The sequence below is a fragment of the Oryzias latipes genome, chromosome 14 (assembly GCF_002234675.1).
Source record: "Oryzias latipes chromosome 14, ASM223467v1".
NCBI lineage: Eukaryota > Metazoa > Chordata > Actinopteri > Beloniformes > Adrianichthyidae > Oryzias > Oryzias latipes.
The window spans coordinates 2,858,812-2,880,913 of NC_019872.2; the positions used below are offsets into that span (position 1 = coordinate 2,858,812).

Genomic DNA, 22,102 nt, shown 5'->3' on the forward strand with positions numbered 1-22,102 from the left:
GATTTTAAGTCGTAAATTTAGGAGATAAAAAGTCGTAAATTTATGAGAAAAAAACTCGTAAATTTACGAGATTTAAGTCGAAGGAATATCCAGTCCAGCATGTGAACGCCATGTGCAGCAGCAGACCGACTTCTCAGGTAAGCTGAATGTTTATAGAACGTTGCACGCATTTTAAAGCTTTTTTGTAGGATATACGGTTTATTAATGCTTTATTAATTGATGAGTAGCTGCAAATTCTGATCCATGGATCATTTATTAAACGCCCGTTAACTGTTGCTAGAACACACACTGCAGAGCTTCGGCAAGAGGAAGGTGCATTTATCCCCCCTTGTCCCACCCTATTGACCAGCGCTCTCCAAGCCGTGGGCTGCAGGCCGAAACTGGTTCGTATTAACGCATGCCACTCGCGTCACTTTTGATATGTTGCTGCGATACATTTGTTTTGATACTTTGACAAACTAAAACGTTATTGACACGAAAACGACAGCTCAGTATGTACATGCTACCACTTTATTTATTTATTTTGCTTTTTTATTTATTTAAATGAACTCAGCAGTGGCCGTGGCTGAGCTATACTAGTAGTGAATGACTGAGGTTAAGAGAGATGGAGAGAACGGTAAGGCGTCTGTGTCCTCTTAGCGTGATGGAGTTATTCAGAGCCACTTTACTTTTGTGCATGCGTAGTCGGCACGTTTATTCATAACAGAAAAATTCCGACGCATACTCATCGGATCAAGGAGTCCGCCGTATTTGTTTACAAAAATTGCACATGCGCAGCTCAGTAGCAGCGCCAGGCTCATCGCTGTCATCAGATTACCGTAAAACACAAAATATGAACACACATTGAAACATACATTCTAAATCTGCCATAACATATTGAGTAAGGACGCAGGTTCAAATTCCTATTTTGACAATAGGATGTCTGTGGGCCCATATTGCTTCCAAAGCTTCTAAAAAATGACAAAATATATCGCTGTTTTCTTTAGATGCATGATGGCAGCAGAATCATCAGACCTCCTAAATTTTTTGAGAACTCGAGGTGTCTCAGAAGAAACCATTTCTTTCTTTGAACAACAAAAGGTAAGCTATTGTACGCTTAATGAAGACGAATCTTTTGAATGTTTTATCTAGTTAACATTTTTAAGTTAAGAAAATATGCCTATTGAAATTAAAAATATTTCCATTAGAAGAAAAGACACAAAAGTTGGGAAAGACCTTTGAGAATCTTTCCATAAAGCCTCAGCTTTGCCAATAGGTCCTGTGGATTATAATGAGGGTAACCAGCTGCCAGTTGTCTTCTCTAAGCACATAATTTTTAGTGAAAAGCCCTCTATCATGAAACTGGTGTCTTTTTTTTTGGGAGATTGATAACTGCTGTAGAATGGTGAAGCTAATCACAGATTTAAGGAAAGTGACACAAATGCTGATGGAATCCTGAAGTAGCCTTGAAGTCCTCAATTAGTACCTTGACTTTGCTAAATTATTGTCTTTTATTTTCACAGATTGACAGAGAAGTTGTGCTGCTCATGGAGGATGCTCAGCTTGCAGATCATCTACCATCATATGGAGATAGAGTTGCTTTAGTTAACTATTGCAGGCGTCAAACGACATCATCAAAAAGAAAACATGGTCTTTTTGAGAAATTAAGACAAAACCTGAAACTTAGAAGGGAAAGGGACCAGTCCCAAGAAATGCCAGAAACAGTCAACCAGTCAGTAAGTAGATCAAAACAGGTCATGAGAAACATTGAAATTGGATGGATTCACAGTGAAAAAGGAGTTTCAAAGCAAATTAGGACAAAACAAGGAGGAGGAACAAGGAAAGTGAAAGTCAACATTAAAGCAGGTTTTCATGAGATACTAAAAGAAGGAAAGGCACTATTTTTTCCAGAGGGGAAATCTAGCAAAGGGCTGGAATCTGAGTTTGAATTTGATGTTTGGGATTTTGGACAAAATTGCTTCCCCAGAGATGTGTCAATCGAAAACATATATAACTCTGTGAAGCTACCAGTCTTGCGCTTCTACATTGCAACTCAATTTAAAGAACTTGAAAATGATGATATTGATGACAATAGCAAAGATGCAAATAGTTGTGTTGGAGATCCCAGTGATGTTGAATCACTTACTTCAGAGGAAAGTTCTAGTCGAAATTTAAACATGAACACAGATGAGCAGTCACATTATGCAGAACTACATCAAACCTCTATGCAAGATTTGCGCAATGTTTCTACAAGAAGCAGTTTTCACTCTTCTTCGATCCACGAACATTCACAATCAAGCACATTTGAAAATGAAATCCAAAATGTCACATTTTCTGGTGAACCAAGCTATGCAGTTCTAGTGGATCTCACTGAAGTCAATGAATCTCAGACGTCTGACCCTGAAATAATAATAGGTGCACAGCATTCATCAGAGTTTGATTTTACTTCTCTCAGTGACACAATTATCTTTGATCCAGATGACATTTTGCAAAACCCTCAGGCTGTAATACCTGAAGTAACCTTGGTTCTACACCATGCAAACAGCTTCAATGAAATGATTGAGGCTTTTACTGACACAAACATCCTGGACAAAAACTTAAACATCCGACGTTTGCTCCCTGACAATTCAGTTGAAAAAGCAACTGGCTCAGGTGTAGTCAGGGATGTCTACAGTAGTTTTTGGACAGAGTTTTATGAACGGTGCACCCTAGGAACAACTCTGAAAGTTCCTTTCCTCAGGCATGACTTCTGTGTAGCTAAATGGAAAGCAATCGGAAGAATTTTTCTGAAAGGATTTAGAGACTGTCAGTATTTACCAATCCGACTTGCCCCACCATTTTTAGAACAAATGCTGTATGGGGAGGTGTACAGTGATTTAAAAAAAACATTTCTTCAATTTGTAAGCACACAAGAACAGGACATTCTAAGGAATGCATTGCATGATTTTTCATCTGCTGATACTGATGAACTAATGGAAGTCTTGAGCACGTATGAATGCAGAAAAATGGTCACTGCAATTAATATAGCAGGAATTTTGGATGAAATTTCACACAAGGAACTTGTCCAGAAACCCATGTTTGTCATAGACTGCTGGCAAGAGGTCACAAAAGCACATGTGAACCTAAGCCCTGGGGAGTTGACCAAAACATACAAGGACCTCCAACCAACACCAAAAAAAGTTGTTGCCCTCTTAAACTTCCCTTCTGTGATGACACCAAAACAACAGAGGTGGCACAACACCTGAAAAGATACATCAGAGAGCTAAATGAGGAAAAGCTTGGCATGTTCTTAAGAGTTTGCACTGGCTCAGACGTGTTATGTAGAAACAATATCAAAGTTGATTTTACCAGTCAAACTACTTACACAAGAAGGCCGATCGCACACACCTGTGGGATGGTCCTGGAACTCTCTGACAGCTATGATCACTTTCCTGACTTTCGGAGTGAATTTAACTCAATTCTCGAGAGCAACATCTGGATAATGGATATTGTGTAATCAAACCTGGTGTTTCAAACAAATCATCCCACATAGCTTTGACAAAAGTAAAGTTACATCTCAGTATTCTGGCAGCTGTAAATTAACGTTTTTGACTGCTTTCAAATATTGTTCTTGAAGTTAAAAACATTAAAATTCAGACTGCCCTCTTGTAATTTTATGTTTATTTTAAAAACATTTCTACTTTTATAGAATTTTACTTTACCTGTTCAGACAAGGAAAGAAAGCTTATCAAAACATGTGAGGAAGTTTATTTTTGTTATTTTAAGAAAACCAAAACATCTCATATTACCGCAATCAAAATGTATTGTGTGCCTGCAAAACTCATGACTGCTATATTATGAGTATTTTTTTGGTCTCGTTCTGCATCCTGAAGGAGACAAGTACAATCACCTGGGAAGTGTCTTAAAGTTTTGAGAAAAAGCACATGTTCTTCATTTTACATTGTTTGTTATGTAATTTATTTACATGAAAAAGTTTTTGTAAAGTTTAACAATAAAATTGCCTGTGCATACAGCAGGAGAGCTTTGTCTTTTATTGTAAGCGTATGTTTTGTCATCTCTGGGGGTATTCTGCTGAGCTCCTTCTAGCCCCCACAATAATTCAAATTCAAGACTTTCACTTGCTACAGGGCAGCTTACAATATTTTATACAAAAAAAATACATATATTTAAAATACATTTTTCAACCGTCACCCGGCTCATAACAAAATATTCGAGGTAAAAGAGTTGGCTTTAGGACTTAGTGTAACACTTACTAATCTTTTTAGACAAACAGAACTTTACATCGTTAAACAGAACATTAAATTGCATTGGTGGAACTATTACTTTGTTTTGTTGGATTTAAGTCATATATTTTAAGAATCTGAACCTTAAATATGTCTGACATAGAGACTTAATTAAAGATGATCAAGTATTTCATTTCTTAAGTGGGAATACAGTTCCACAGCACTGTAGGCATCTTCAGGAGCATTCCAGTTGTTTTCAGTCATTAGCAGTATGCAGAGTTCAAATATCGTTTCATCACAAGGGTATTGTCCTTTTGGTGTGCATTCTTCCTTACACACAGCAATGTCATCTGTGTTCACCAGCTGAAGCTTGTCTTCTGCGCCATAGAGTTGTGGCATGCAGTAGAGAAGGATGGGGCGCCCTCTGAGTAAACTCTGTGAAGGCCTGGTCATTAGCTGGTGCAAATTCCACGTTCTCACAACCTCCCTTAATTCTTCCTGAAAAGACAAAGTAATTTACACATTTTACATTGTTAAATCTGAAAATATTGATAATAATAACCTTTAGATTCAGCTAAAAATGTTTATTTAAAAATGACTTCATTTAATATTAGGAACCTAGTAGAAACATATACAGGAGATATAGCTTCATGTCATGTTTTGTGCTCCAAATTCTTTTGTCAAAATTGTCCGTTTTAGCTCAAACTACTACTCATCTAAAGTGTTATCTAAAACAAGTTGTTGTCAGGGAAAGATGAGAAAAGTGATAAAGATATATCTCATTAATACCTGAATTAAATTGAGGAAGCAGAACTGCACCAGGTTCTTGTCCAAGAGGTCGCCTGTAAAATGACCATCATCTTTGAGGGTTTGAAAAATATCCATCCAAAACTGAGCACACTGCTTCCAAAGGATCCCCCACCATGATTCAATTCGTTGATTGGCGGTGCTGGAACCATAGATGAAGCTTTGTTGTCCGGCGTGATGGTCTGCATGATGTCTGCGGAGGAACATTTGCATTTCTCTGATATGCGCATTTTCTGTCCCAGGATCAGCTCGCAGGCGCTGAGGGCATCCCCCAACGCGCGACACTGTGTTGATGTAATAATCAGCAATAACTTTGGGGTCGCTGTTGGTGGTATATGCTCCCATCCACATTACGTGACGACTAAATCCATCGATGCAGCCGTTTATTGCAATCCCATAAGGCTTTAGTTTGTCATAGGAGTCCACATGCCATAATGCGTTCGGACCCCGGCATGTATACTGCCTACGCCGCAGACGGCGTGCCCGACGCAAATCTACCCCTTCAGGATCCAAAATCTTTATCAGAGCTCTAATTGTCTCTTGAGAAACAACAAAACCTCTCTGTAGTGCCCGTTGATGAAGCCATCGATATCCCTGCAGCTGTCCACTTCCAATCATTTCTTCTTCCACGAAAGTCAAGATCTCCTCCAAGTCTGTATGATGCTTCCGCCGGAAGAGGCCCAGTTTTCGACATATTCTTTTCAATGTCCTGATGCTAATAATAATTTGATTTTGAGTTGCCAAAAGGTTAAGAATTTCTTTGTTTGTGAAACCTATCCGAAAATAAAGCTTCACGAAATGATCCACGTCTCTCATCGTCGACCACGGCTCCGATAAACAGACAACTGTGGTGCTTTCTTCTTTAATTTATGACTTTTTATCTGCTAAATTTATGAGATAAAAACTCGTAAATTTAATTTTTTTTTTTTGTGTGTGGCTTTTTTTTTTTTTTTTTTTTTTGGTGGCCCTAATACTCCGTCGTATATTTATGTTAAAGCAGCTGCTGAAACATTGTTTAATATGCACTGTCCTAATTCAAATAAATTAATAAATAAAAAAGAAAAAACAGATTGTCGTGTTTCACTATGCATATCCACCAATCTTTAGTTTATACGACGGAGTATTAGGGCCACAAAAAAAAAAAAAATTAGAGCCACCAAAAAAAAAAAGAAAGTAAAATTACGAGATTTTATCTCGTAAATTTAGGAGATAAAAACTCGTAAATTTAGGAGATAAAAACTTGTAAATTTAGGAGAAAAAAACTCGTAATTTTAGGAGATTACAGTGGAAGTGAGCATGCAGAGCAGCAGGGGAACGCCGTGCAGCCGCAGAGAAGACCAACTAAACTTTGTTGAACAGGTTAGCTGAATGTTTATTGATAACGTTCCAAATGTCTGGAAGGTCATTTGTTTGATTTCCGATTCATTAAAGTTTTATTTATTGATGGTTGGTTTGCAGGATCTCTGCAGCCCGATGAAGCCGTCGTCGGTGTCCCTGCAGCTGTTCGCTTGAATCCTTTCTTCCTCCACCAAAGACAAGACTCTACGTCTGTGTGACGCTTCCGTCACACAAAAGGAGGAGCACTTTTTTTGGCATTTTCAACGTTCCAAAGCCAATATAAAACACTATTTTCATTCCTCTTTATTGTTTTATGCTGAAACGGGACATTTCATCTGCAGGAGGGGGCGTTTGTAAGACTGTTTACTTCCGCATTGGTGTTGGGATGACAGGTTCATGACGTAATGAGACAAATGAACTTCAGGATATGTGAATGAAAAGGAGAATAAAGGCTGCAGCGATTGTCTACACCCAAACGTGTCTCTGAGCTCCTTATTTTACATATTAAACTCCGATTTACTGACACTGAACCCCGGAAAGACTGCTACACGGAAACTAATCTGATTTTGAGTCGCCAAAAGGTTCAGAATCTCTTTGTTTTACACCTATAATAATCCGGAAATGAAGCTTCACAAAAGGCTCCACATACTTCATCTTCAAGCTAGGTTCCGATAAACGGACAACTTCGGTGTTTTTTCCTTAATCTACGACTTTTTTCTCGTAAATTTATGAGATTTTAAGTCGTAAATTTATGAGATAAAAAGTCGTAAATTTACGAGTTTTTATCTCCTAAATTTACGAGATAAAATCTCGTAATTTTACTTATTTTTTTTTTTGGTGGCTCTAATTTTTTTTTTTTGGTGGCCCTAATACTCCGTCGTAAGTTTACACTCCAACACAATAACTTTAAAATTCAGTTTTCAGCCTTCTCTTCACGTGACACGTTCTGTTTTTATTATCTCATTGCCAAACAAACACTCTGCAAACGAAGGTCCCCCGTCACTGAATCACACCCTTTCATAACATTTAATACAATATTATAGCTTTTGTTATTCTGTATCTGCGCGAGTTTAAATAAAGTTCAGGTGGTGGAAGTCACGTGACACCTCAGAGTAGCGTTGCGTATCCACAGCAACAAACTTTACAGGGTACAGTTTTTTTTTTTTTTTACAGGGCGGGTATTTTTATTTTATTTTTTGTGGGCTGGGGTTTTTGAAGCACCGGGAAGCTTGAATGTTTCGTCATTATTTACGTAGTTCTGCGGAATCGGATGATTGACTCTTTTGTAGTCTACTATTTTCTCTCAGCTGCATTTTCATAGTCCGTTCGGAGTCACCTGATTAACCACATTTGTCCAGTTTTAGTATATAAATGGCCACCAAGTACATTTATGTCAAATGTTTGCACACAGCAAGAAAGAAAGAAGCTCCGTTTATCACTTTTTTATTTACGGTAAGCTTCTGAAAATACTCCAGCTTGTGTGCAGGATAGCGAGATTCACTCTGGGAGAGTCCTCTGCTGGCATAAGCAATGACACAATGCCGGCCTTCCTGTTCTTCATTCAACACAGCCCCCAGTCCAGACAAACTTGCATCTGTGTGCAAAATCCAGGGAAGCTTGGGGTTGGCAAATCCAAGAAGAGGAGCAGATGTTAACTTGTCTATCACAGTTTCAAAAAACGTTTGACAAGCAGGGGTCCATCTTTCTCCAAACGGTTGTTTTGAATCAGTGTACTTTGATGCAGTCTTCTTGCTTTTGTCAGTCCGGCGGCTAGGTTCATAGCCATGAGTAAGATGATTAAGTGGTCTTACTATTGTGGCATAGCCTTTGATGAGCGGTCGGGGCATTGGGTATAGGCCCGGTGCACCTTGGGGTGGGGCGGGTCTCTGCCGGGGCTTCGGGTCTGCGTGTTCTCTGTTCCTCCCACTCCTCGGCCGGGGGGGTGCTGGGTCCTGACCTCCGTCTCCGTTTCTGTGGTGGGGGTCCGGTGCACGGGAGGGTGGTTGCTCCCGGATCGTTGTCTGATGGTGAGGTTCTTGGATGCCTGGATCGGCTGAGTTGCTGCGCTGTCTGCCCCTAGCTCGGGGGTGTGGGGTGCCGGGCCTCCTGCCTCTGCTGGAGCTTTCAGTGTGATCAAGGTACACTCTAAAGGCCCGTACACACCGGGACGAATATTCGCCAGCCGTTTTTCAACACGTTTTTTGCGTTCACACCCAGGGGATTTTCGCTGACGATGAGACGAGCGAACATACAATTTCATTCCCTGACATTAGATGGCGCTTAATGTAAAACAGAAATACTCCTGTACACAAGGTGGCGCTGCGCAACTTCACGCTTCTTAACTTCGCTTTTCACTCAGAAGAAGAGAGCAAGTATTTACGCGGTTGTCAGAATCAAACAAAGAAAACATGAATATTTCCAGCACCAGTAGCTCCAGTTCCAGCGATGAAGAAATTATTGTTCTGTTGAATGATGAAAGACGCCGGAAAAGACGTCGATTTTGGGTACATCGCATAGTTACGAGAAGAGAAGAACATTGGGAGTTTTATCCACTGGTACAAGAGCTGAAAATGTATCATGAGCGTTTTCGGAGATATTTCAGAATGTCCGTCAGTGAGTGCATCTTCTACGTCTTATTTCTTCGTGGCAGTGTAGACGCTACTTGGCGTCTATCTTCTTCGCCGTTACGTATTTGTGCTCAGCAAGACAGTTTTGTGTTTGAGCGCCCCAAGTTGTGTTTTACTGTAACTTCAGAAGCTCCGGACACGTGTGCAAAAGCGCCATTCTCATTGGTCGTATAGTTTTTGACACGGCGCGTCAAACCAAAAAAACGAACCCGATGCGTTTTTTAAAAAATGATGCTTTTACGCGTGGCGTTTTTCGCGTCAGTGTGCACACTCAAATTGGCGCCCTTTGTTTAGTCACGAAGTGAGTGTGTACGGGCCTTAAGAGGCACACATTCATTCAACCCACCTGCTTATTCACCTTTGTACAAATATGGGCATGAGTATGGTTTTTTTACTCTTTTTCTACAACCGTCTTCATGAATATCGGTAATGCAAATATTGCGTGTACCTGTCTATATGGAGAAATCTTGGGAGATAAATCATTGATGCATTATCATACTTCTAACCCGTAAATAGTTGTGTGCAGACTGTTTTTTGTATGGTTGCTGTGTGAATTAAGTTATGCATCTAATTTAGCCCCCACTCTAACCCCTTATCCCCCATCTCTGACACCCCACTGTTTCTTTCTCTCCTCTTTTGTTTCTTTTTTTTCTGTCCAGTCCAACAAGGAATGCATACAAATAAAATTTTCTTAATATTAATATTAATAATAATTTTATGACCAATTTTGTTTCAAACATAGCATAGCTTCCTCCCATCTCAGAATTCTTAAAGGTACGTAATGCTTTTCTTTGAGAATTTGTATTTCTACCAAAAAACACAATGACATGTAATCATAAAACCACAATTAGCTTCATCAGTTGAAGGATGCCCTCAACAAGAGTGTCAAAACGTATTAAATATTGGTTAATTGAAAGATTATTTCCAGGACAACAAAAATATATTGCAAAGATTAGGAAAAATAAAGTATTCTATGGTGAGAACCGGGAAAAAAATGATAGTAAGTAATCAAAAACTTAGGTTTGCCGTTTAGAATTCACGTTCTGATTGGAGGGACTACAGCTCTCAGATGAAGGAGTGGGTGGCCCTGAAAAGGGCCTTTTGTTTCTCGGCTTAAGACCAACAGTTTACTTGGAGCTGGTGTACTTTGTGACGGCCTTGGTGCCCTCAGACACTGCGTGCTTGGCCAGCTCCCCGGGGAGCAGGAGGCGCACGGCGGTCTGGATCTCCCTGGAGGTGATGGTGGAGCGCTTGTTGTAGTGAGCCAGACGAGACGCCTCGGAGGCGATGCGCTCGAAGATGTCGTTGACGAACGAGTTCATGATGCTCATGGCCTTGGAGGAGATGCCGGTGTCGGGGTGGACCTGCTTCAGCACCTTGTAGACGTAGATGGCGTAGCTCTCCTTCCTGGTCTTTCTCTTCTTCTTGCCTCCTTTGCCGGCGGTCTTGGTCACGGCTTTCTTGGAGCCTTTCTTAGGCGCAGACTTGGCGGGTTCAGGCATTTTGATCACGCGGACAAAACAACTGAATGACAAACAGCGCGCTACCTCTGAATATATACATGCTACATGTAAATGAAGTTGTGTGGTCCCTTGTCAGTGATTGGTCTAAATGTTAGAACGTCACTGATGCAAAATTAGTTGAGAGAAAACACGGAGCAGTGTGTTATCATAAAACGAAACGTAGTTTTTTTTAAGCGTTAACTTTGACATAATTTTCCCAAAACATAAACAAGTCCAAGTTTTGATAAAATCAGCTCAATATTTTTAAACCTTAAAATCAATCTCTGGCCCCGCTTAATCATCCATCTATAACCCTGCTTTAAAATCTATCTGGTCAGAATAGCCAGAACCTGAAATATGAAATATCTTTATTGTCATTGTACATATACAACGAAATTAAGATGCAAATTTTCCGGTGGAATAAAAACGTCATAAAATAAAAACTAAAACTGCGAAATAAGACAATATAGAGAGAAAACATAAAAACAAATATGAAACACCTCCAGCTATTGCACGTTTCCCTTAATAAGTTAACCTTGTTTAGCAAAGTTTTAGGCCACGATGCCCCTTGGATAGAAGCTGTTTTTTAAGTTTTAGCTGTCTTTTAACTCGTTTGTCGGTAATCGGTACGGTGTTCCATCTAACAATGTTTCTTTGACAGAACAATAAAAAAAATTCTCTAAAGAATGGTAGGACATGTTTACACACTTGACACGAAAGTTGTGAAATTTAATTCAAACTCGATTTTATTTATAGTTCACAGTAGGGGTCGTCTAAATGGGCTTCGTACCGGTAATTGTAAAGTGAACAAAATCATATGGATCAAGAATAAATAGGAACATTCTAAACTGGGCTGCCTAAACAGGACATCCCTACCCTTACACCCCCCTTTGCGGTAATTGAAAGACAAAATAACATACTGTCAAAAAGTATGTGTTTAAATCAATACATGTTATGGTGTTAGATTATATGCACATGAGAAGAACGTTGCTCTATAGACAGTGTGAGGGCTCTTAGAAGAGCCGTTGGTGTGGTTGGGGACATCCGGGTCTTTACTTTGTCTTCTCGGTTTTCTTGGGCAATAGAACAGCCTGGATGTTGGGCAGCACGCCGCCCTGAGCGATGGTGACTCCGCCCAGCAGCTTGTTGAGCTCCTCGTCGTTGCGGACAGCCAGCTGCAGGTGGCGGGGGATGATCCTGGACTTCTTGTTGTCGCGGGCAGCGTTCCCGGCCAGCTCCAGGATCTCAGCGGTCAGATACTCCAGCACAGCTGCCAGATACACGGGAGCTCCAGCTCCCACTCGCACCGCATAGTTTCCCTTCCTCAGCAGCCTGTGAACACGGCCCACGGGGAACTGAAGCCCGGCCCGGGAAGAGCGAGTCTTGGCTTTCGCCCTGGCCTTGCCGCCTGTTTTCCCGCGTCCCGACATCTTCTTGTGATTTCTAGTCGCGCGGAAATCAACAATGCGTGGCCAGAGAGCCCCAGACATTTATATAGGCAAGTAGCTTCTCGTTCATTGGTCAAAGCAGGCGTAGACAGCCATTGGCCAATCGCTGAACGTGTATACTTTTTTCCTGTCTCTTCCCGTTTTGCTTGAGGATTTCAAAATATGGGACCGTTGATTAAGAAACGCACGAATGATTTGTCAGTGAACATGCAATAAACATAAAAATAAACTTATATAAATTGTGTGTATGTATACACACTGAACACAATCTGAAGGTCTGCCTTACAAAAGTCAGACCTGCAGTTAATATGGAATGTGTTCAACCATTTTTTTTTCATTCAACTTTTGATTTTAAATCACATGCACGAAAGTTAATACAGATTTGTTAGTATTTTAGGATCAACAGGAAATAGCCTGTAGTAGAAATAAACCTTTTGTAGATAAAAGGATTTTACAGTCTTACTAAAATGTTTTGGAAATACTCTTTAACCATGTGAAAAAACAAGGGGAAAATGTGAAAATTATTTTTCCATAAACTGTATGTCAGGTGAGTTAGTTTGTGAGTCTACTACACCCAATTTGTCCTGTTAGGTGGGGAACTATGATTTACCAAAGAAATATTAAAGAGTAAAAATTAACGGGTGCCAAAGAAGCAAAAAAACAAAAGCATTAAAATCCAGCAGTAAGTCGTAAATTTATGATTGATATGCTTGAAGATCTTTAAGACTTAAAAGAAGACTTAGAAGACTTAAAATCAGAATTTTTCTGTGGAGTCGGCTTTCCGGGGTTCAGTGTCGATCCAGACTTACATATGTAAAAAAAGTTGGGAATGGGAAAAAATAGAAAGGTCATCAATATTAACATATTTTAGTGATTGCTTTGCTTTAAGAATTATTCTGGCTTTGATTGCTGAAGCATTTCATATGATAAGTGAAAATCTTAATCTGGGTTTATAAAAACAAGATATGTAAAGATGACCTGGAATATTCAACAGTAAAAAAGATACATTTAAGAGATCCAACAAAATAAAACTCAGCCATCAAAAACGTGCATTGAAAATGAATGCGGGTCAATTTATACCCATGTTGCGCAGTGGGGGTATGTTGCGCATCATTGAAGATGGTCACAAAGTGGTGAATCTCCCAAAAAAGTGATTTTCTAATTAAAAGAACTGCACATATGTCTTCTATCTGCAGATGCCATGATGTTGAATAGTGTTTTCAATTTTTTTTTTTTCATACGATCATAATGCAATCGCCTTTTAATTTACGCTTTAATTAGGTCAGATATTAATTTAAAAAAAATTTAAATTAATTAAAAGATCGATTTCACAAGTGTAACGCAACATCGTACAAATGGAGGGACTTGGAGCTCCAAACAGACATGTCAGTGGCTCTTAAAAGAGCCGTTGGGTTGTGAAGGACATCTAGTTGATCTAAGCCCTCTCTCCGCGGATGCGGCGGGCCAGCTGGATGTCTTTGGGCATGATGGTGACCCTCTTGGCGTGGATGGCGCACAGGTTGGTGTCCTCGAAGAGCCCCACCAGGTAAGCCTCGCTGGCCTCCTGCAGAGCCATGACAGCAGAGCTCTGGAAGCGCAGGTCGGTCTTGAAGTCCTGAGCGATCTCCCTCACCAGCCGCTGAAAGGGAAGTTTGCGGATCAACAGCTCGGTGGATTTCTGGTAACGCCGGATCTCCCTGAGGGCAACGGTACCGGGCCTATAACGATGAGGCTTCTTCACTCCTCCGGTGGCGGGTGCGCTCTTGCGGGCAGCTTTGGTGGCGAGCTGCTTCCTGGGAGCTTTTCCTCCGGTGGATTTTCTGGCAGTTTGCTTGGTTCTGGCCATCCTGGACGACAAGTCGAGTCTTGGAGAGAAAGACGAGACTGAATGTGGAGGGAGCGACGAACAGCCGCTTTTTAAAGAGGATGCCGGCTCAACGCGGACCCTCATTAGTCAAGATCCGAAGGGGCGGGGCCTTTTTACGAAATCCCATTGGTTGGATTTAAAATAGGGAAAAAAGCGGGATGTGCGTTGATGTGACGTCAGAGAGCGTTGAGCTGCTTTATGATTCTGTCTTCTTTGATTCAACTGTAGGCTCATTGTTGTCTTTATGCTTTGGAAGTCGAGTTTTGGTGACAATGTGACAGAAATACTAAAACTACTTAAGAAGGATGTTCCACATTATTATGGCAGACCAACATTCTCAAGCAATGCCACAACAGTGAATGATGAGAAGGTCAGGAGCTGCTCTTCCTTGTAAGCTTGAAACTAAAAAAAAATTAACTACTGCTCTCCATCGGAGTCCCCCTCAGCCAAACCAGGACATAGGAAGGCCTAGTCGCTGTGATGGTTTTGTTGAGAAAGAAAAAGGATCTCTGCTGCAGAAAAACGGGCACTAAATGACTTGAACAAGATATGAAAAACTTGGATATTTCACAAAAAAGCCTGATCATTGTACTATTAGGAGATTTGTTTGATTCAGAGCACACACAGGTTCCTGCAAATAAAGGCAGAGTGAGGAAGATTACTGCCAGTCAAATACATCAGATGAAAGCATCTTCTAAAGTACTATAACAAAGTAGTAAGCATCTATTTGGCTATCCCTAAACAACATTCAAATGTAGAAGCAGCTGAAGACATACATGAAGACTGATTTTTAAACAGTCTTGTTCACTGATGAGTGGCGTGTAACCCTGGATAGTCCAGATGGATATAGTTTTGGGTGATTGGTGGATAGCCACCATGTCCCAACACGGCTGCTACGTCAGCAAGAAGATGGTGGAGTCATGTTCTGGAGATGGATGGATAGATAGATGGTAGATGTATAGATAAATCTTCATTTATCATGGCTGAGATAGCTGGTTGGCTGCTTAAGGGTCCTTGAAGGTGTGAAAATGACCGTTCAAAAATAGGTGGAGTTTCTGTCTGAACACTTCCTTCCATGGTACATAAAGAAGAACTGTGTTTTCCATTATAAAATCATCTCCATGTATGACAATACACCATCTCATACTGCAAGAAATACATCTGCATCATTGGCTGCTATGGGCATAAAAGGAGATAAACTGATGGTTTGGCCCCCATCCTCTCCTGACCTCAACCCTAGTAGGAAACGTTGGAGCATCCTCAAGCAAAAGGGATTCCGGTTTTCGGAGAAGACGCCACGCAGGCATAGGGCAAATGCACTTCTCAACTCTATTTACCGCATAAAAGCGTAAATATTGAGAAAAGCGATTCCTAAACATGCCACCGAGAAGAAACCCAGCGTCTGAGGAATATGAGGACTTGAGGAAGATGCTTGATTTTGTGCTGGAAGAGATCAAAGCTATGAAGATTGTTCACAGACAAATTCTGGATGCTATCGGAGAGGTGAAGCAGCTCCGGGCTCTGCAGGAGAAGTGTTTCAACAGGATTGATATAACTGAAAAAAGAATGGATGACCAAGAGCAGATCTCCAGATCTAACGACGTGATAATCACTGGATTGAATATCAAACCCCGGTCATATGCGCATGCAGTGACCGCCGGGAACGGTGAGGAATCCGATGAGCAGGAGACGAGCTCTGTGGAAAAACAGGTGGAGGAGTTCCTAAAGTCCAATGGAATTTCTCTGGACACCAACAATGTGGAGATCTGCAGACCGCTTCCCAGGAAAAGAGACACCGATAAAATAACATTCAGAAATGAAAAAAAAACATGAATGCTCTAAATAATGACTTATCCAGACAAAACTGGAACTCGATATTGCTTATAAATGTATTTTAGAAATATTTAGCTCACTTTACAAAAAGAACTGTCCAATCTATAAATTCAAAAAAAAAAAAAATTGCCAAATGCCTTTGGTTAACCACCGGTATACAAAATGCTTGTAGAAAGAAAAATAATCTCTATAAAAAATTCTTAAAACAGAGGACAAGAGAAACTGAACAAAGATATAAGTCATATAAAAATAAACTAACTGAAATAACACGTCACAGTATAAAAAGTGTACTTCAATGATCTACTGAATGAAAATAAATAAAACGTAAAGCGAGTTTGGGAAATATCAAATAACGTCATTAAAAATGGGACAAAAAAGCGAACATATCCAGATTATTTTACAGATGAAAAGGGTCAAATCTATAACATCAATGAAGCAGCAAACGGTCTCAATAACTATTTAGTAAATGTGGGTTGAGAGTTGGCAGCGGAAATTCCAAAATGCAAAACTAGCAAAGACAATAATCCACCCATCGACAGAATCCCACACTCAATCTTTATCTCTGTTGTGAACGAAAATGAGGTGATGTCAATTGTAGTTAAATTCAAGAGTAAGTGAGGATATAGATATGAAGGTGGTGAAAAAGGTAGTTTATAGTGTATCTAAGCCTCTGACATACATATGTAACTTATCATTACGAACTGGGAGATTCCCAAACCAAATGAAAATAGCCAAAGTGATTCCTATCTATAAGAGTGGAGACAAACACTAATTTACAAACTATAGACCTGTTTCTTTTCTTCCACAATTCTCAAAAATTGTAGAAAAACATTCAATGATAAATTAGCTTTATTTATTGAAAAACACTAACATTATAAATGAAAACCAATATGGTTTTAGAGAAAATAGATCAACCTCATTGGCTATTATTGATGCTGTGGAGGAAATCACAAATGATTTGGACAAAAAGAAATATGCAGCTGGAATTTTCATTGACTTAAAAAAAAGCATTTGATACTCTCAATCATGACATCCTACTTGACAAACTGGAAGTGTATGGGATAAGAGGACTAGCACTAAACAAAACAATTTGTCAAGATTGATGAATATATATCAGAAACCAAAGAGATAAGTTGTGGTGTTCCAGAAGGACAAATTCTGGGCCCGCTGCTATTCAATATTTACATAAATTATATATTCAATGTTTCAAAGCTTATGAAACTCATTATTTGCTGATGACACAAATATTCTATTCTCTACCTCTGCCGGTTCCAAGCCCGGTTTGAGAAGGTTGCGTCAGGAAGGGCATCCGGCGTAAAACATTGCCAAATTTACCATGCGACTTGTTCGCTGTGGCGACCCCTGATGGGAGAAGCCGAAAGTGGAAGACAAATATATTCTATTCTACAGACAATCATAGGGAACTTATCAATGTGGTAAACACAGAGTTAAATAAAATAAAATTATGGATGGATTACAACGAATGAGCTTTGAACCTAGATAAAACCAAAGTGATGTTTTTTGGAAACTACAGCGCAAATAAAGAGCTCTCAATTGAAATGAAGAATGTGTTAATCGAAAGTGTTACAGAAATCAAATTCTTAGGGGTTGTTATCGATGACAAACTAAGTTGGAAGCCACACATCAGACACATACAAACTAAAGTCTCCAAAAGTATTTGTGTTGCGAGTTAATGTGTTGTGAGTTAATGTGTTGTGTTGTGAGTTATTGTGTTGTGTTGTGAAACAGTTCTTAGAAAATGAAGGAGGCTAAAAAACTGAGGGGATGTAGGAACTTCAAGATCAAACTGATAAGAACCACTAAGAAAAGTTTCAGTGTGTGTTCAAATATTCAAGAAAATGTATAAAGAAAATCTTATTTTGGGATATGAAGATAAGAGGATTTAAGGATCAACAGTTGTTTGAATAATTCCAAATCCATGTGTGAACTTGATTGTGGTGAAATAATCAAAGCTCTTTTAATTACAACTACTGAGTGTTACATTGTAATGAGCAATAATGATTACGGAAAGGTTTGTATTACAACCAATAAGCTATTGATTTTGTTTACTTGATCTGCAATGTGTAGCAATAATTACTGGTTTGATGTGATCATGTGTTCTAATGATAATCAATTATTATTACATAACGTTACCGTTAACTGAAATCATGAATGAATGTTTTTCTGAAGTCCATCAGTCATTTCTAGGCACTGGATTTTGTTACTTGAAGAGAATCTATCTGATTAGAACAGGATTTAAAACACTGTTAAACTATCAAATGAATGAACTCAGTAGGGGTGGGATTATATAAGCTTGCTTCGTCCCACTCCTTTTCAAGCAATAAATCAAACTCTACTTATACCTCAGTTAATGATCACTGTATTTAATTAAGCAAATATGATTTAAGTGACGTTTTTGTTTTATTTTCTGTCTTTTTAATCTATGCATTTCATCATTTCTGTAATGAGTTTGATAAATATCTGTAAATTCTTTATTGCTTTGACTACAACGTTTAAAATAAATCAATAAATCAAAAAAAAAATCAAAAATATCTATGAGGGTGGGAGGCAGTTCACATCCAAACAGCAGCTCTGGGAGGCTATTCTGACATCATAGAAATTCAGCAGAAACTCTCCAAAAACTCACAAGTTCAATGGATGCTAGAATTGCGAAGTTGCTACAAAACAAGGGGTTCTGTGTTTAGTTAAGAAGTTTTATATTGGAATAGCTTTGGATTTCAAAAATTATGAAAATTCACCAAATGACCATTTTCAGTTCTTTAGAATCTGTCAAATGTTGTGGAACTCTGTTGTGTTTAATGATGTGGAACAGTGACTTTGAAGAATTTGAGAATATTTTGAAAAAAATACTGTTATCTATAGGAGGTTCAATAACTTTTAATATATACTCTAACAGGGCCTGAGCTACATTAGATCAAGGGGGGTAGTCCACCCCCAACCCCCCACCAGCTAAAAGCTTTGTTGGTATTAGATTACATATAATGTTGTGATGACAATTTAAGGGGAGTTTTTCTGTTTCCCCCTTTATTGAGTTGAACATCCTGTCATTAACCTCTTTCGGCCCGAGCTAATATTTGAACGAACCCTCTACACCAGGGGTGTCAAAATCATTTTCACCGAGGGACACATCAGCACAGCGGCTGTCCTCAAAGGGCCAGATATAACTTATACATGTAACTAAATGTAATAAAAATAAACTTAACTATTTCTCAATGTTAAATTATTCATTATTTATGTATTATAACTTTTTAAAGTGACAATTATAGTTGCACAGAAAACATGTTTGCTTGTTATCCTAGCATTAATCCTTTTACATTTGATTCTGTCAGGTTACGTTATATGGACAGTATTTAAGTCCTAATGTATAGTTGACCAATCCCATATTTCAAGTCCAGTTCCCCCTAGATATGAATAAATACACAATAATTTTTGTTTTAGTAAATTAAAAACTTGTATGCTCTCGCAGGCCACATACAATGACATGGCATGGCATTTGGCCCCCGGGCCTTGAGTCTGACACATGTGCTCTACACACACAGTCACAGGGCCCCAGTTAAGCAGAATGAACTACTGTGGTTATAAAATCCAAAATGTGATGTCCACGTAGGAAGTTAAACATGACTGATGCTGCCTCCTCCTCTGCTGACAAGCCAAAGTAAAGTAATGTTCAAAGACAAACTCATTTTCTTAAAAGATTTTTGTCAAAAGATGTGTACATATGTGTATTGTGCATAAACAGGATTAAATATTTCCCATTATGTATTTTTAACACATCTTTGCAAAAAACAATACAGGTTGGATATCGGTGATGGTCATGTCTGTCGGGCATCAGAAGGGCAGCCTAAAAAAACAATTATAGCGTCTTGGACTTGGCAGGGATCCGTATTTCCATGTTCGACTGGTTTGACTATGACCTCAATGGAGTGGCCTTTAACCTTTTTAGTTTCAAGCTCACAAGGAAGAACAGGTCCTGATCTTCTCACCATTCACTGTGGTAGGAATTGACATGGACCATGTCAGGGGTCTAGAACTGGTCATTAGGATGAAAGAGGATGTCCAGAGGCTGCACAATGCTTACCCCAACAACAAAATCTCAATCTCCTTAACTCCACAGAGGGTGATGTGGAGAAGCCGTGCCCATCCAAGGTAAACTGAGAAGACCACAAGGTTTGTGAATAATGTCATGGCTACATGCAATTTTAACGTAAACAATTTCTTCACAGATGATAGCATTAGAGAACCAGGCCTGGGGCCTCATTTATAAAACTTTGCGTAGTTATGCACCTAAATCTGCTCCGCCAGACAGACACATTGATGAGAATATCAGTTTTGTACATTATTTCGTTCTGTTAACTATATTATTTATGAAGATGAATTGCACAACATGCCAAAATTGCAGAACATATTTCACTTTTCTTTCTGCAAATAAGTGTTCATTTAAATTTCTGTTGTAATTTTTGTTTGATTTTTTTGTTTGTTTCACTGCTGATCGATCAAACGGGTGTTCGTGTAGCTGTTAATTGTAAGACTTTCTTTGTGAAGTCTTCATGTTATTTCTGAGAGGCAGTATTGTCATTTTCACTTTCACGTGTTTCTTCCATCTGCCGACGGTGTCGCCGTTTCTCATTTCACCCGTTTTTGTGCGTACGCCTGAGTCAGAGCTTGCGTGAAGGACCGCACATTTTCCCGTCAAGTTTGCTTTTTATAAATATCAATTATTGCGTAGAGAGTGGCGTACGCCTTCTTTTGTGCGTATGCAACGTTTATAAATGAGGCCCCTGGCCTTTTGACAGAGTTAATTCCACACGGAGTAAAAATTCTATTTTTTTTTAATTTTCTTATGGACCTGTCCTGACCTCTTTTTCTTAAAGAATACATTTCCAACCACTGAAATATCTACAGAATTTATCCCATGGGTAGGGATATACTCTTTGATAATTTAATAGGTTTGTTCAAAAATAGACAAGGTTGCCAGATTGTTCTTTGTTACCAAAAATCATTTTAAATTTTGATAATTTTTTACTCCACGTTGCTGAACAATGCAATTCAATTTAAACCACCGCCACTACCTACAGGGAACAGTTGTGTGTAAAACACTGTCTTTGCACATACATATCTCACTCTCTCAAGTAAAGCATGAAGGGTTATTGCCATGCTCGTCACAATAACTTATTCATTTCTTTCATAGAAGTTAATTGACTTTAAGATTACCAATAAGCACCACAAAACAGTAATTTGGTACAAGAAACCAGAGCCCTCAAATGAAGGAGTGGGTGGCCCTGAAAAGGGCCTTTGTTTCTCGGCTTAAGACCAACAGTTTACTTGGAGCTGGTGTACTTTGTGACGGCCTTGGTGCCCTCAGACACTGCGTGCTTGGCCAGCTCCCCGGGCAGCAGGAGGCGCACGGCGGTCTGGATCTCCCTGGAGGTGATGGTGGAGCGCTTGTTGTAGTGAGCCAGACGAGACGCCTCGGAGGCGATGCGCTCGAAGATGTCGTTGACGAACGAGTTCATGATGCTCATGGCCTTGGAGGAGATGCCGGTGTCGGGGTGGACCTGCTTCAGCACCTTGTAGACGTAGATGGCGTAGCTCTCCTTCCTGGTCTTTCTCTTCTTCTTGCCTCCTTTGCCGGCGGTCTTTGTCACGGCTTTCTTGGAGCCTTTCTTAGGCGCAGACTTGGCGGGTTCAGGCATTGTGATCACGCGGACAAAACAACTGAATGAAATCCATCGCGCGAGCTGTGTATATATACTTATTCCATGTAAATGTATCTGTGCGGCCTCTCGTCAGTGATTGGTCTAAATGTTAGGACGTCAGTGATGCAAAGAAAAAGGTTAGCAAAACATGGAAGAGAAGTGACACTGGATTGGATCACCCCACCGTCGCCGTTGTCCATGGATTGTGTAAAATACAAGTTAACATTCTTCAGTTAACGTTTACATTTTTCTCAGTGTGATCTGGAAGGGATATGTGAAAGACTTAATCTTCATAACTTTTACAATAATTTGATGCTTTTTTATTCATTTTGGATTATATACATCTATGTTTATTTTTCTTTCCATTAAAACATTTTTAATTGCATTTTATTTAAAGTTCATTGTCTCCTCCAGTCGGACATCACCTGCTGATCCTTTTAACTTTTATATTGACTTTTTTACTAGTACTTGTTGACTAACGATAAATATCCTTTTTAAATTGTTTTAACATTTATATTCCACAGCTTTAACACATTATGTATGATGATTTTGAGCAATTTTATTTGGATTGAATTGATTAAATATTTTCTCTCTACTACTTTGTGGAAAGGTTTGTTATTACAAAACTGTTCAGGATGGGTTAAATAAATGTGGGAGTAAATTTCCTTATTGCGGCAGCAGTACAGGAACAGAGAGCAGTATATAAAAGAAAAATACTATGGAGCAAGTATAAACACCTATATACACAATGTACAAACATA

General features: G+C 39.4%; 6 protein-coding genes across 6 annotated transcripts; 1 reads left to right on the forward strand and 5 right to left on the reverse strand.

Annotated features, from left to right (window-relative positions):
• Nucleotides 1-3,224, forward strand: LOC110016336. The gene is made up of 2 exons (XM_023962761.1): nucleotides 1-137; nucleotides 281-3,224. Exon 2 carries the CDS (start codon nucleotides 1,527-1,529, stop codon nucleotides 3,222-3,224), a length of 1,698 nt encoding a protein of 565 aa, XP_023818529.1. The 5' UTR covers nucleotides 1-137; nucleotides 281-1,526.
• Nucleotides 3,225-3,814: 590 nt separating this feature from the next.
• On the reverse strand, nucleotides 3,815-5,919 carry LOC110016040. Its single transcript, XM_020707549.2, has 2 exons — nucleotides 4,992-5,919; nucleotides 3,815-4,700 (listed from the first exon to the last, which is right to left on the reverse strand). Exons 1-2 carry the CDS (start codon nucleotides 5,823-5,825, stop codon nucleotides 4,374-4,376), a joined length of 1,161 nt encoding a protein of 386 aa, XP_020563208.2. The 5' UTR covers nucleotides 5,826-5,919; the 3' UTR covers nucleotides 3,815-4,373.
• A 4,130-nt stretch (nucleotides 5,920-10,049) lies between these two features.
• On the reverse strand, nucleotides 10,050-10,497 carry LOC101167471 (histone H2B 1/2). The gene has a single exon (XM_004076036.4). The coding sequence runs from the start codon at nucleotides 10,474-10,476 to the stop codon at nucleotides 10,102-10,104; it is 375 nt and encodes a 124-aa protein (XP_004076084.1). The 5' UTR covers nucleotides 10,477-10,497; the 3' UTR covers nucleotides 10,050-10,101.
• Nucleotides 10,498-11,196: 699 nt separating this feature from the next.
• On the reverse strand, nucleotides 11,197-11,944 carry LOC101158876 (histone H2A-like). The gene has a single exon (XM_004076086.4). The coding sequence runs from the start codon at nucleotides 11,904-11,906 to the stop codon at nucleotides 11,529-11,531; it is 378 nt and encodes a 125-aa protein (XP_004076134.2). The 5' UTR covers nucleotides 11,907-11,944; the 3' UTR covers nucleotides 11,197-11,528.
• Nucleotides 11,945-13,287: 1,343 nt separating this feature from the next.
• On the reverse strand, nucleotides 13,288-13,815 carry LOC101167724 (histone H3). Its single transcript, XM_004076037.4, has one exon. The coding sequence runs from the start codon at nucleotides 13,768-13,770 to the stop codon at nucleotides 13,360-13,362; it is 411 nt and encodes a 136-aa protein (XP_004076085.3). The 5' UTR covers nucleotides 13,771-13,815; the 3' UTR covers nucleotides 13,288-13,359.
• Nucleotides 13,816-20,921: 7,106 nt separating this feature from the next.
• LOC101167975 (histone H2B 1/2) lies at nucleotides 20,922-21,347 on the reverse strand. Its single transcript, XM_004076038.4, has one exon. The coding sequence runs from the start codon at nucleotides 21,336-21,338 to the stop codon at nucleotides 20,964-20,966; it is 375 nt and encodes a 124-aa protein (XP_004076086.1). The 5' UTR covers nucleotides 21,339-21,347; the 3' UTR covers nucleotides 20,922-20,963.
• Between the last annotated feature and the right edge of the window lie 755 nt (nucleotides 21,348-22,102).